This window comes from Mustela putorius, unplaced genomic scaffold (assembly GCF_011764305.1).
Source record: "Mustela putorius furo isolate JIRA1106 unplaced genomic scaffold, ASM1176430v1.1 tig00003858_pilon_pilon_pilon, whole genome shotgun sequence".
NCBI classification, from domain to species: domain Eukaryota; kingdom Metazoa; phylum Chordata; class Mammalia; order Carnivora; family Mustelidae; genus Mustela; species Mustela putorius.
In genome coordinates, this window is record NW_025422010.1 from 37,085,430 (window position 1) to 37,101,061 (window position 15,632).

Consider the following 15,632-nt stretch of genomic DNA (forward strand, 5'->3'; position numbering starts at 1 on the left):
TTTTGAGAAAAGGAGACCTTTGGATACATGTAAAAGATAAAGTCAGAAGGACTTACGACTTGTACATGTAAGCATGAGAGGAGAGGAGCGATGGTAGCCCAAGATCTGGGGCCTGAGCAACTAGAGAGAGGGAGGTGACACCAGCTGATATGAGGGAAGCTTTACATGGAACAAGTGTGGGAAGATCAGTGGTTTAGTTTCAGACATATTTAGTTGGAAATTGCTATTAGCTATTTAAGGAAGATGTCAAGTGGAGAGTTGAATACAGGACTGGAGTTTAGGAAGGAAGTCTAGAATGGAGATACAATGTTTTAAACCGTCTTAAATCTTCTCTTCTATGAAACTTAGTATACTTTAAGAAGTGACACAAAAGAAAATTTTACAGTTCTATGGTGGATCACAAAGTCAATACTTATGCTACCTCCACACACCTGGAAACAAGAGCATTTCCTGAACTGCAGAGTTCCCTGTGCCCTTCTCAACGACCGCCTCCTCCCACCCTCCCTCAACAAGTGACTAATATTCAAATTTTATGGGTGTTCCTTTCTTTGTCATACACACACACAGACACACAAACCCCTTATATAAAATTAATGTTAAATTTATTCTTTTTTTTCCAATAATTTTTATTATTTTCTTATAAACATATAATGTATTTTTTAAAAGATTTTGTTTATTTATTTGACAGAGAGATCACAAGTAGGCAGAGAGGCAGGCAGAGAGAGAGAGAGAGGAGGAAGCAGGCTCCCCGCTGAGCAGAGAGCCCAACGTGGGACTCGATCCCAGGACCTTGAGATCATGACCTGAGCCGAAGGCAGTGGCTTAACCCACTGAGCCACCCAGATGCCCCCATATAATGTATTTTTATCCCCAGGGGTACAGGTCTGTGAATTGCCAGGTTTACATACTTCACAGCACTCACCATAACACATACCCTCCCCAATGTCCATAACCCCACCCCCCTCTCCCAAACCCCTCCCCCCAGCAACCCTCAATTTGTTTTGTGAGATTAAGAGTCACTTTTGGTTTGTCTCCCTCCCAATCCCATCTTGTAATGTTAAATTTATTCTAATACAATTGACTTATTCACTCTTATACAGATGAGCATTTTGGAGATTTCAACTTTTAATTTGGGGACTTTGGGAACAATTCTACTCTGAACACTCTGGCCATGCCTCTTGGTCCATACATGTGTGAGTTTCTGCTGGGTATATATAGCTAGAAATAGAATTGCCAGATCATATGGCCAACTTATGCATTTCTTCAACTTAATATATAGTGCCAACCCATTTTCCATGGCGGTTGTACTCATTCATACTCCTATTACATCTTTGTCTCCATTGGGTATTGTTAGTCTCTAATTTTAATCATGTTAGTGATGTCTCCTGGTTTTAATCTACATATAAAACTAATTTAATTTCCTCTAAAGATACAAAGATATATAAAGACAGCCACAAGGTGGATGAAATAATCTAAGAAATTAAAGATGAGGTGAGTTTCAAGGAATAAACCCTGGATCCTCCAACGCAAAGAGATCAGGAAGAAAAAGAAGAATCAGCAAAGTCATTCACCTTATAAGTAGCAGAACTGAATTTCAATGTGAGTCTATTCATCTTCAAAGTCCACACTGCCTCAGACACACTGGGTTGTCTTAGAATTACACTCAAGGAAAATGCAAATAAGCTCAGGGAGGGAGATAACTTGTGTGCTTGTCACAGCAGAGTATTCTATGTAAAAATATTTTCCATCTGCTTTTGTGATGTGATGTGTGTGTGATGAATGAAGAAAGTGAAAGATACATATTTGAAGGGCAGAAAAATATTAAAAATGTCTGTGGCGTGGGTTTCAAGAAATTCTGAAAGCTGATATTAGATTACTTATGCTCTTTCATTATAACCAAACATGTAGAAAGAAGTACATAGGTAAACATTGGGGGAAAAAGCGGGAATGGGCACAGAAAACTTTATTTTTTTCTTTTGATATCAACAACAGTTTTACCTCTGGAATAGATCTTGCCTTCTTGACTTTAGAGCTTCTTAAAACCAGAAAGAAAGTGCGATAGCTTAATTACAACCTGGTTCTGTGACTGTCTGCTATGCTTTAGCATTCCACTTTTCCTTCATTTTAGAGCAAAGGTTGTCAAAATGAAATCATGACCTGGGATAATTTTCACCCTCAGAGGAAAAATATGTGGAAACTTGTGGTTGCTTTAGAATTCAGAGTTATAATCACAATCTAACTTAGTTTTTCTCAGTGTTAATCAAGAAATAATTTCTCACTGAAATGTTAATAAGCATTTTGAACTAAAACATGCAGGAGTAAGAAGAGTTCTTTAGGCTCTTTACTAAGGTGTTCCAAGAATATTTCTTTCGTTTGCTCGTTCTTTCTTTCTTTTTAGTATTTTTATTTATTTATTTGAGAGAGAGAAAGAGAGAGAGCACCTACATGAGAGCCAGAGCACAAGCAGGGGAGGCAGAGAGGGAAGAGAAAGGGTAAGGGGAGGAGGATAGGGAGGGGGAGGAGGTAGGGAGATGTGGAAGAATCAGGAGGAAGGGGAGAGGAGAAGGGGAGGGGCAGAGGGAGAAGCCGACTCTCTGCTGAGCAGGAAGCCTCAGGTGGGACTCCATCCTAAAACCCTGGGATCATGACCTGAGAGGAAGGCAGACACATAACTGACTGAGCTCCCCAGGTGCCCCTGAGAACATTTCATAAAATAATTTTCTTCCACCCTACCCTCATCCTGGTATCAGGTGGAAAATGGGTTGGTAAATAAAACATGAGTTATTTTCAGTGTCTCATCTGTGTTCAGCGGCCAACTGTCCCTGTCATTTGGCTTTCAAGGAATGTGTGCTGCTCCTGATTCTACAGCATCTGCCTAGCACACCATCACTTCTTGCAACATGGCACATACATCTTACTTATTCTTGCCTCTCTGCCAAATTTTGGTCCACAGACTGACTTTGACTTCTTCGTGTTTCTGAGTATCCTAAACATAGAGTGGGTTTATTCATCTTCAAGTCCATTGTCCTCAAAGAGTATTCATGCTAGCCTGAGCCTAGGCTCCTCCCAAACTACGTCCTCTTTTCCACTCACATACCTACTGTGCTTTTATTGGTTCCAGTTTCTTTCTCTATAACCAGGGCTCTTTGCATCACAGAATTTTAGGATGTTGCTTAGTTTTATTTTACTACATAAGTGTGGTGTCTTACTCCCTGTCCTTTCTCAAAGATGAAAGAAGGAAATTGGATTTATAAATATTTTTGAGAATTTACTACCATAGGCTTCACAGAGAGAAAAGACAATATAAAATCTATTTCCTAGCCTGCAGGAATTTGCATTCAAGATAGGGAGAGAAAGTATAAAAAGACTGTAAGTTACATAAAAATGCAAGACTTAAATAACATTTTAAGACCACAAGCCAGACACTAGAAGAACCTGTGTAATTGTGAGCAGTGATGAAATCAACAGTCAGAAAGAATTTCTGAGTATCCTAAACATAGAGTGGGTTTATTCATCTTCAAGTCCATTGTCCTCAAAGAGTATTCATGCTAGCCTGAGCCTAGGCTCCTCCCAAACTACGTCCTCTTTTCCACTCACATACCTACTGTGCTTTTATTGGTTCCAGTTTCTTTCTCTATAACCAGGGCTCTTTGCATCACAGAATTTTAGGATGTTGCTTAGTTTTATTTTACTACATAAGTGTGGTGTCTTACTCCCTGTCCTTTCTCAAAGATGAAAGAAGGAAATTGGATTTATAAATATTTTTGAGAATTTACTACCATAGGCTTCACAGAGAGAAAAGACAATATAAAATCTATTTCCTAGCCTGCAGGAATTTGCATTCAAGATAGGGAGAGAAAGTATAAAAAGACTGTAAGTTACATAAAAATGCAAGACTTAAATAACATTTTAAGACCACAAGCCAGACACTAGAAGAACCTGTGTAATTGTGAGCAGTGATGAAATCAACAGTCAGAAAGAATTTTAAATGTAAGGGGATCTGAAGGAGTAGACTGGGGTGATCTGAAGGAGCAGAAAATACTTGTACAGAATCTGAAGGAAGGATTTAACTGGAGAAACTGAAAGGAAGAGAGAGATTATGTTGGAATAATTATGTGAATAACTATTGGGAAGAAGCCTACAGAATATGAGGGCTAAAAGTAGAATAATTTGTCTGGAAGACAGATTGTCTGGTAGGTATGGGTCTTTTTGATCGGGGTATAGCTCCCACTGAGGGAGGGGGGGAGACAGACAGAGATACAGAGATAATGAGACCAAGAGAGAAATGAGAGATACACTGCAAGAAATCCTCTCATATCAGGACCGCCATAAAATTACATTTCTGCACCATCTTGACCTTTGTAACCTTGGTTCTAGATCTTTGTGCTTGTACTTCATCAGACTCCATTGACAAGGTATTCTTGATTTTCTACTTCAACCCTTCACTGATCCCTCCTGACTTCTGACATTTGTCTCAGTTCCCTTGTCCCCAAATTTCTGCTCTGTCTAGATTGATTCTTCTATGCCATCCAACACAACATCGCTCCCTACATCATGAGCTTTGGGGCTGCCTCCTTGGTGATTAGTCCCACGTGGTCCCAGACATCGGAAGTCCTATGGACTTTGGATGTCAGTCCATTGGCAATGGGTAAGCCACTGAAGACATTTGAGCAGGAGAAGAGAAAAGCAAAATGGACAACAGCCCTGATGGTGAAATGGCGAGCAGAAAACAGTGGGCTGTCCATGTGGGTTAAAAGATGATAGGAGGAGACCAATTAGTTAACGTACAATTCAATTTCACATAACAGATGTGCCCCTAGTGCTTCTAAATAAAGAGTCTGACTTCTTCCATTTAACAAAAATCTATACGTGTAGCTTATTATTAGCTGTTCCTGCAACCATTAAATAGGGCTCTCCATTTCAATGTAGTAATGCTGCTACTATGGAGAACAAAGGGAAGATCTTGTTCTTCACAATATATTAAAACAACCCATGTATTAAAGAAACAAATTTCAGTCCCAATTCAAGCACAGGTCTGCTCTGTTCTGAACTGCAGCCCCTTTGTGGCTAGTGTAGCAGGCCAGGAGATTGTCCTCAAATCTCAAATCCTTTCTCCGTGAGGCAGTGAAGGGGTGTGTGTGTGTGCGTCTGTGATGGGTCAATTAGGATGAATACAGGGATTGTTTACTAGGGTAACTAGCAAAGCACCATTATTATTGTCTGTGAAATGGCTACTCCAGAGACTAAAGCCACAGCTAATCAATAGAAGGATATAGAGAGCAGGAACAGGCATAGAGCAAGTGGAGACACAGTGACACATTAACAATATTCAACCCAGATTGCATTTTCCTAGAACCCATGGAAAAATCTGCCATCACTCTCCCCCACCCTACTAAGGTGAACTGCCTCAGGTGGAGCTGTGGGAGAGGGGGGAAGGGAAGGAGGAACGGATGGTGGTCAGCAAGCAACAGATTTAATAAGGACGGAATATCTTGGGCACGATAATTCACTACATATATATATATATCAGTATAATTAATATTTATTATATGTATTATATATATTATATATAATTACATATAATATATTATATGTATCACTATAATTACCATTTTCTAATATCTATGTAGCAAACCTCTGAGGTAATTTTAAATTATGTCACTTTTTTACGGTGAGGAAAACGGAGACTCAGAGTTTGAGTGGTCCCTGCAAGCTCAAATGCTATTAAAGACAAGTTAGTTAAAGACAAATTATCCATTTATATTACATGCATTATCTGGCACTTGTCGTGAGCGAGGTTTGGTTATACATACTCAAGTGTGAGTCATTGCGGTTGGTACTGGTGCAACCCTTATTTACAGATGAGAAGACACAAGTCTGGGTTTCTGCATGCTCAAGCCTCTGGCTCACATTGTTCTGTCATAATTTCTGTGCTGAGGCATCATCCTATCATCCTACAGATCCCAGGCAGGTGGAGAGCGTGGGATGGGCAGTGGTCTCGTGTACGACGGTGCAGAGTGTGGGATGTGGCGGAGGGTGACTCCCACACGGTGACCACAGGCTCTGGGCTCCCGCCTGAGTTACTCAGCCTGCCCAAGCCTCGCTTCTCTCCTCTGTAATCTAAGGATAATCACCCCAGCTACCCTGCAGTGTCTTAGAGGAGTTCATGAAATAATATCCATAAAGCACTTAGAACAGAATCAGGCACATTCGAGACTCCAAAATCCACATTATTTTCATTGAGGCAAGAATCCGAAAGACAGAGTTTGGACAGAACGAGAATCCTCTCTCCTGGTGAGTGCACGAAGGCTTCAGCACACACAACACTGACATTTTTCTCATTTTAAAGTGTGTGAAGAGAAAGGATGCAGTGATCAACTCTCTCAGGTTTCCTTCTCCAGTCAGCCAGTAACTACCCAGACACAGAGCAAGCCTTCCCTGTACGAGCCGTCTTCTGAACAAAGATGTTCTTCCCCACCACCCAACTTATCAAACCACTTAAAAATCAAATCCTTGCTAGTGTCTTGTTTTGAGACCACCAATTTTCTCTACAACCTTGTTCTAGGTTAAGTACAGATTTCTTTTCCTGGGATTCTCAACCTTGTGCATCCTCCCAATTCCCTTCTCAAAGCAACATCCTCAGCTTCCTCCGCCATCCTCCAGCCTGCTCTAGGCTTCACCCACGCTCCAGGGAGAATCTGGCACCTACTGCTCTCTCCCCAGTGCACCTAGCTGCTGTGGGATGCTCAAGTACCTACGAGTGTGGAGACCAGAACAGGCCCTATTCTAATGCTGATGGGATGCTATTGGCAGAGCAGGCAGAAAGGGCAGGACAGATATCCTGGCATGATTGTCAGAGGTGACACTGAGCTGGTCCCCACTGATGATCCAGAAGAGCAGATGGCACTGCTTGGTGATGGTCGTCAGAGAGCTGACATTTATGAACAAAACCCAAGGGAGTGAGTTGAGAACATTGCTGGGCTTTGTAAATAACAGCCAAATTCAGTGATCAGAGAGTTTCCAGCATGCTTGTAAGCACTGCAGAGGACTGCCCTCCCTCAGTGTACATATACTCATGGCACCACCACATTGCAAAGACACACACACACACAATAGTCACCCCATCAGTAGCCTAACCTCCAATTAAGAGAAGATTTTATGCTGGTTTACAAGAGGCAGCGTGATTCAATGGGAAAATCCGCCATCCAGGAATTCAGGAGGCTTCTGGTACCAGAGCTGTAACTGAGCGGCTAAGCCCCCTAACTCCTAGTGGGAGTGTCCTCTCACTTCTTGAGCCACAGTGCACAGGGTTTTCAAAATACCGTGTGTAAAGTGACTCTTAATCTCACAAAACAAACTGAGGGTTGCTGGGGGGAGGGGGGTTGGAAGAAGGGGGGTGGGGTTATGGACATTGGGGAGGGTATGTGCTTTGGTGAGTGCTGTGAGGTGTGTAAACCTGGCGATTCACAGACCTGTACCCCTGGGGATAAAAATATATGTTTATAAAAGATAAAAAATTTAAAAAAAAAATACCGTGTGTACATCTATCTCTTTGCACCTACCATGTTGCACGACAGTTCTCTGTCCACATATCCCTTTCACTCCACTAGATCGGGTGAGGGTGGTCACTCTTGGTAACACTTCTGGGCCTTTCATAGGTCTAGACACACAGATATACACAGATACACACACCCCCCTCTTCTATTCTTATTAAATAAAAGGACAGAGAAGGTTATATCCCATTTGTGACCTGGAGTTTCTTTCAGTTACTCTGTAATATACACACACAGAGAAAACATTCTAAAACAGATCAGCATCCAAGAGATTTCAAAAATCCATCTGATTTACTGATATATTTATCCCATTTATTTTCTTCATTGACAGAATCTCAGTTTTTAATAATTTCTTATTACCGAGTTACTTGATTTTGCCAAGTTGAGGGACTTGTTATCACTTCCCCCAGGGGCCTCAGAAAGAACCAGAACATGAGATGTCCTCGATGCCTATATCTTGTTGGGTCAGAACACAACAAGGTCAGAACCCCATGCCTCTCCCGCTGCACCTAATCAGGGTAACACTCTCTGTAGTTTCTATACAAAATTAAAATTCGCCATGTACTTTGGTATCTATGATTTTGTCTGGTGTCTGAAATATATCTAAAAGGATACAGCTGAAGTCAGAACTCAGGTTCATTGTACCATCTCCTCAACAAATACAGTGAAAACTCTCCGCATGGGAAAATGAAAACAGTGTGAGCACTGAACTGATACATGTGTGGGTGCCTCGGGCTCATCATTTCATATCTCTGTGTCTCTGGGTCCACTACTTTTCTCTGTGGGCTCAGTTTTCTCATGTATGAAGTGCAGACACTAACGCCTACCTCCCAAGATCAAGGTGAGGCATAAATGGGGTCAGGTGAATGCAACAGATCATTGGCCATTGGGGCTCCCAAGGAAAGCAGCATATGGTAGTCAGGGATCAATACAGGTGTATTCATCTCCGGGCCCTTTTTCTGATAAAGACATAGGGTGGTACTAAGTCTTTTTTAATCAGTTTAAAATCTATAGACTGCATAGATCTTGGAATTATATTATATTATATTATATTATATTATATTATATATTTTATATCATATATCATATAATAATAAAAGATATGATCTTGGAAATATTGTTCGTCAACATCTTTTACTTGATTAGACTTTCAATCATGATTTGGGCCAGTGGCTTCCAGTTTACTTTTCTGTTGAGCCTCACTTGGCACTCTTGGCCGATTCTTGCTGACAGGACTGTGGTGGGTGGCGACATGCAGTGTGAGGAGGGTGTTGATGATTGAGGGTGAGAGGATGGCCGCTGAGTCTTGAAATCTTTCCATTTTCCCCTTGTTTATTTTTTATTTTGCCTTTGCAATTTAGAGGGTTCAAATAACACATGGTCATGATGTGGCAATTATTCAGCTTTGTCAGATCCAAAGTTCTGCTAATGAGGTAAAGCACAGAGCCTTAGGGACAGGGATGATGCACTTGGTTGTTTGCCTTGATTTAATTCATCAGATAAAGGCTTGATTTTCGACCTGCTCATACCAATTCATTGTGATTGAAGGAATTGGTTTTGTGCTGCTTTCTGTTTACCTCAGAAAATACTGTTATTGCTCTCATTTTACAAAATCCTCCTTCACAAAACTCAATGTATAAAAGAGACAAATTGCAGGAGAGTGTGGGCAGAGCAGGTCTGCCTGTTTTACAAAGGAGATTCCTCTTAATAAAAAAATTCACAACGGATGCATTCTAGTGAATCCTGAGTCCTCTAAACCTTTTCATGCTTTCAGCATATTTGCTTCATTTTGTCATACGTTTTACAGTTTTCTGAGATAGTTTGAAAGTATGACTCAGGGGAGATTGTTCCAAATGCCCCCAAAGTTACCAAGTTATCAAAATCCCTTCAGTGTTGTGATGGCCCTCACATGGTCTTTTCTCTTCGTGTGCCCTGTTCCTGTTAAATTCTTCCCCCCTCCATCCCCTGCTCTCTCTGTACTTTTCCTTCTCAACTTCAAGAAATCCTGTTCATTCCTTCATACACAAGGCAAGTATCATCTCTGCTGAGACCTCTTCTTAGCTTTTGCATTCAGATTTAGCCACCATTTACCCGGAGCTTCCACAGTTCTTATGTCAGAGGCCTAAAATAAACTTATCAGTTTATAGTATACAATATATTCCCCCCCAGCCCCTGTGAGATGGTGAGGTCCTGGAGGGCAGGGTCCTGGCTGAAAGAGCAATGAGGAACAACACCTTCTCCCAACTGCCTCAAACATACTTCACCCTTGACAAGATTTCACCAAGCTAATCCCCAAAGGTGTCCTAGGGAGTAGAGAAGTCCATGTCAGTCTCCTCTGATACTCAAATGCGTTCTCTACTTTTCTCATGAAATCTGATGGAAAACAATTTCAAGTTCAAAAACGTGAGTTACTTTCCTATCTCTTATTTCCTTCTGCATACTCTTGGACAAAAATCAATACTTCTGTGCCTCAGATGTCTTGTCTGAACAGAGGGAATAGATGACCCGCTCGCCTCAAATTATTTTATCCTCGATTGAGATCATAAAACAGAGTAAGAAAAATGTACCTTGGAAAGTAAGATCTTATTATTACTGGATAATATCTTATTATTATTGGATAAGATCTGCTGAATAATTTGAGTCTGAGCTGGAAGAACCAGATGGGAATGCAGAAAGCAGACACTAGCCATGCTCTGTCATGGAGGAAAAGCCTTTATGCTTCAAACTACAGAGACAGAGAAAGATTCGTGCTTTAAACAGCTACTAGGGGAGGCACCTGGGTGGCTCAGCGGGTTAGAGCCTCTGCCTTCAGCTCAGGTCATGATCTCAGGGTCCTGGGATCGAGCCCCACGTCTGGCTCTCTGCTCAGAGGGGAGCCTGCTTCCCCACCCTCACCCACTGCCCTGTCTGCCTCTCTGCCTACTTATGATCTCTGACCAATAAATAAACTAATTAAAATAAAAAACAAAAAAGGCTACTAGGATTGTTTAGGCTCCATTAAACTCTTGAACCATAGCTGTGAGATTTTATTTTATTTTTCTCTGTTTTGAGGAAGGGGAAGAGATGGCAGGCAATGGAACAAAGAGATGGAGGCTAGAATGTGCCTAATTCAAATTCTTTGGGTGATTGATCCAATTTTTATTTACAGTATCCTGTGTAAAAACTTGGATACAGAGTAAAAACAGGAACCAAGGGGGTCAGGAGAACTGTGTTCTAGATGTGACTCTGCCACAGCTCGGGCGGGAATTTGGCAAGTCCCTTAGCTTCCAGGGCCTGGGTTCCTCCATCTTTCAAATAAGGTGGGGACTCCTTCTTGTTGCTGTTTTCTCAGTACTTATGACACTCCCGGATCACATTAGGTATATGTTTCAATTATATAAATATAAATATGATATAAATATGTTTTCATTTATAGATAATATAAATATTATGTTTGTGTACTTGTATGTAAAGATGAAAAAGTTATAGATACATAAATGAAGGTGTTAGTCAAGAGAGTAGAAATGTCTTTTAGATATAACAATCAAGTAGAGAACGCATTATGAACAGGCCTATTTTCTCCTTCCTTCCTTCCTTCCTTTGAGAGAGAGAGAGAGCACTAGCACATGGGGGGTGGGGAAGGAGCAGATGGAGAGAGAGGATCCCAAAGAAGCTTATGCTCAGCATACAGCCCCACATGGGGCTCCATCTCGTGACCCTGAGATCATAACCTGAGCTGAAACTGAGAGTCAGATGCTTAATCAACTAAGCCACCCAGGCACCCTATTTTCTTCTTGATAGTAAGTGGTAGAACTCTTTGTTCTTCTTTCTAGGGAGTCAAATAGAACGTAGAAGAGTCAGGTAAAACATCACAGAAATCTTATTATAACCTTTGTGACCAAGGACAAGGGGTCCCCCTGGGATTCAGTTTTTTGACAACAGCTATTTAGATTGTGAAGACTGGAGATTATCATGAAAACCATGTGTCCATATCTGCCACAGGAAGATTCACTTCCTTCTTGCTTCCTCTCAGTGGGAACTAGCACAGGGCCCATGCATAGTACCCACTCAATAACTTGCTGATTGCTGGTTTGAGATTTCTCAAACACAGTACAGTTATTTACCTACACATTTTAAATCTTGTGGGAATTTCTCTTTCAGTGAAGTTGCAAATCCTTCCAAAATTTCCTACTCACCAAAGGATGTCTTAGTAAAATATGGATAGGGAGGGGGAAAACAAACAAACAAACCTAATTTCACAGTAAGCATAGACAATCTCCAGGATTCTGTTCCTTTAAAAATTATGGTTCCAGTAAATTGAGTTTCTCATTCATGTTCAAGGCAGACTCAGAATGACTCAGAATTAGAAACAGATGATCGCTTGATACATCTTCTTTAGATTCTTCAGAACAGCAAATTTCTCCTTGAAATCCTCTCATACAACCCACCTTAATAGGATTGTACAATTCTTTCATATAAACCATTGAAACTGTGGGAAGAAAAGTAAATTGGGGGTCTGTTGATCCAGATATTCAGCAATAGAAAAAGTGGCTTTTTTATTAAAAAAATTTTTTTTTAGTTCATTTGAAAGCAAACGTTTAAACTTTCAAAAGAGGTTAATGGTGAGAATCAGTGCTTGAATATTTATATACTGTTAACACCAAATGAATCACAGGGACAAAGCCCAAGAGGAAGGTGTGACTCCATCACTCTGATTCCCAATGTTTAGCCACAAACACGGCATTTTTTTAGACCTGGAATTGTCCTATGAGTTCCATTCTCTCTGAAGTAACAACACAGCAGAACTATTAACCCTCTTTTATGTTTAACCATCTCCGAGGCAAGCTGGCTACTCCTGTGTTAATCACACTGAAAAAGTTTTGCTCAACTATTTAATGTACACGGTGCAGGTAGCAGCTACCCAGTGTTTTGTTGTGTCAAAAATTTCTACCAACATTTCATGATGTCAAAAATGCCTGGTTATTGGGAAGGTGACAATGTACAAACAGTACTAACAGTAGACATAATATCACCTCCAGGATAAGTATATTGCTGAAGGATGCCCTATCCTACGTCTGTCTCCACGGTTCATTACGACGGAATATATAACTAAAAACCAGTCACACTATTCCCACATCCCCGAAGCTCCTGGTCAAACAGGAAAATATCCAGCCAGCAAGGGAAAGTAAGCCACAGGCACAATGTGGGATCTTTGCAGCATCTCTCTGACCTCACAGACTGTTGGTGGCATTTCTGTTGATTGGTCTGATTAGAGCTGTTTCTCTCCGATTTTATTCTCACATTATTCTTCCTCCTTGTGTCTGACCAACTATATTCTTTCGAAAGAGAGTTTTATTTTCATGGAGTATTTTCTCTTTATCCTTCCTCCTTCTGTCCCTCCCTCCCTCCCTACTCCTCATCTATTTTGATTCTTCCCCTTCAAACCATTACATTAAAAAAAAGAAGAAGAAGAAGAAGAAGAAGAAGAAGAAAAAAAGCTTTTAGAAAACTCTTCATTCCTACCCAGCTGCAAAGTTTTTTACTTCATATTTCATTTTTAGGAGAGATGACTTATTTTTCTCACTTTGACCAAGCATTTAGTGATTGGCCAAATCCAGATTCACCTATTTCTTTTCTTCTTTTAGTAATGCCTTATTTATTTATTTATTTATTTTTGGTGGGGGTTGGTGTGAGGGGTGTTCAGTTTTATGTCTCTTCCTATTTTTCTAACCTCTTTACCTTTGTTGTCTTCTAGAGTCTTACTCTTTATTCTCCTTTCTTTACTGATCAGCTTTTCTTTACCACCTGTAGACTCACTACCAAAGTTATCAGCTTTTCTTTGGTTGGGGATATTTCTTATGCCAAGAATGTTGACCTCAATTTTGAATCTTTGTCAAGCACAAAACTATGGAAGAAATACACACACACACACACACACACACACACTTAGATATATGTGTATATTTTTGTCCATGCTAACTCTAATATTCCTTATGTTTTCTGGCACCCCCACAGCTGTATCCCCTCATGGGGATCTTTTTGAATTTATATAAAAATTTATATTTACCTTTTTATTTTCTAGTGATAACCATAGCCCCAAGATATTCACCATTTGATCAGCCTCAAACACTGCTACCTATCTATTGTTTGAATTTGTTATACTTGGCCTTTAGAGCTCCTCAAGAAACCTGACCACTGACAACTTCTGTTGTTGTTTATAATGTAGCAAGACAAATTTACCAGTCTTTACCTCCATTAACATCCCATATCCCTTTAAGCATGTAGCTTTCTCTTCTAAACCTGTTAACCACAAAATTTGGTTTGATTACCTGCACAGGTCCCACAAAGAATACCATTCCTTCAACCCCTGTCACTTTCAAAAACCAACTTTCCTCCTGGCTTTCAAAGACTACACCATACTATGTCAGATCAGAGACAAGGAAAAGGGGACAGGAAGCTCCTAATCAAAGAAACAAATACAACATTCAGCATTGATAATCCTGCCTGTGTGTCTGGGTCTGTGTTTGTGTTTGTGTATTTCACTGACTATTAGTGGCACCTATTTCTTCTTATATTTTTGAGAACAGGAGCATTTTTTTCCCATACCATGGCTATTTCATAAATATCATGTTATTAACCTTAAAAATGACATACAAATTAAGATCAAATATCACCTGGCAGAAAATCAAAGGGAAAAAAAAGAGATCTTTTTTTAAGTTCTATATATTATCACTGTCTTTCCATTCTCGTGACTTATCTACATCTTTCAACAGTCCTTATTACTTTTAAACATCTTGTCAGATACTTGTATTTAATTGCTACAGCTAGCTAGCCCCCGACGGCATGATTATTATCATTATCATCATTCTTCGCTCTATAGAATTGCCTCTCCAGAGCTCCCTCCGCCCCCAGCATTTGGTATTAAAACTTACCGCTTTTCCCAACTCCCCCAGCTCCCAGCATTACCACCTTGTACTCTCTGGACCCGCCTGATGCGCGGCTGGGGGAGCAGCTGGCTTCGTTTTCTACCTCCATCTTACCCGAGAGACGGGAGGAGAAAAAAGAAAGAAAAAGTCGCCCGTGTCAGGTGCTTGCTCAGATATTAAGCAACTCTAAAACTGTGTCAAAAGAAAGGTTTAGTACGAGGTAAGAACCATCAGCGTCGGGCTGGCTGCTGGTCCTCTGCTGGAGCGGGTCTCATAGCAACCACTTCAATTGCTTCCAATAAAAATCTGCCTTTGCATCCCCCTCCCTTATCCTTCACTCTCAGGTCTCCCACGATTTCTCTCATTCTCTGTCTCTGTCTGCTGTCTTTTCTTACTCCCCTTTCCCTCCTCCGTTTCTTTCTTCATTCCCCTTCCTCACTCTGTCTCTCCTTTCTCTCTCCTGCCCCCTGCACGGTCACAGTTGTTAGAAGCACGCATTTGGCTACTTTCCAGGCTGAGCTGCTTGAATGGAGTGAATCTGAGACTTAGAAGATGCTCTGTCTCACAGGCTGACTTCTGTAGCTACAGCTTAAACGACACTATTTTTTTTTTTTTTTAATCAGAGTCAGTTAATTAAGAAAGATGTCTGTTGCTTATCTCCTGGCTTCCATCTTCTTGCATGGTTTTCATTCTGGGAAAAGAGATGTTACCAAATGAGAAGAAAAAAACCCCAGTAACTCAGGGCTCTTAAGGACAGGTCTTTAGTGTTGTTGAAATAATAGCTGGCTGGGAGAAATTGTTTCAGCTCACTTGACAGCTGCAGTTCTAACATACGGAGGTATTTGAATTAGGTCATTGTCATGTTTGGACATGGATCATCCTTTACACTAGTTTATTAAGGATAATCTCAAACACAAGGATTCTGCCAAGCATGAAAGAGATACTTAATAAATATTTTTGCTGAAAATTATGGCAGTATTAAAGATCCTGGAAGATTCTTTTTCAAATGTCCAAACTCCTACCTCTTATTTGAATTCTTTCAAATTCTGCTCTCCTCTACTTTGTCTGTTTTTCTTTGGGAAATTTCTGAATTATAGAGGTCTTAGAATGCTTTCAGTAATCACTAATTGTCATAGTCGGACCTTATCTTTCAAACAAGTAATGATGATGTTCT

At 40.5% G+C, this 15,632-nt stretch overlaps 1 protein-coding gene across 2 annotated transcripts in view; it reads right to left on the reverse strand.

The window, feature by feature from the left end:
• Positions 1–14,915, reverse strand: part of RIT2 (Ras like without CAAX 2) — a 379,620-nt gene extending 364,705 nt beyond the window's left edge. Inside the window, exon 1 of one of the 2 annotated variants that reach the window (XM_004752234.3) lies at positions 14,465–14,915. In XM_004752234.3, coding sequence (XP_004752291.1) covers positions 14,465–14,567 — 103 coding nt within the window. In that variant the 5' untranslated portion in view covers positions 14,568–14,915. The remainder of the gene's footprint in view (positions 1–14,464) is intronic. The other variant, XM_045065576.1, reaches the window with a different exon arrangement.
• Between the last annotated feature and the right edge of the window lie 717 nt (positions 14,916–15,632).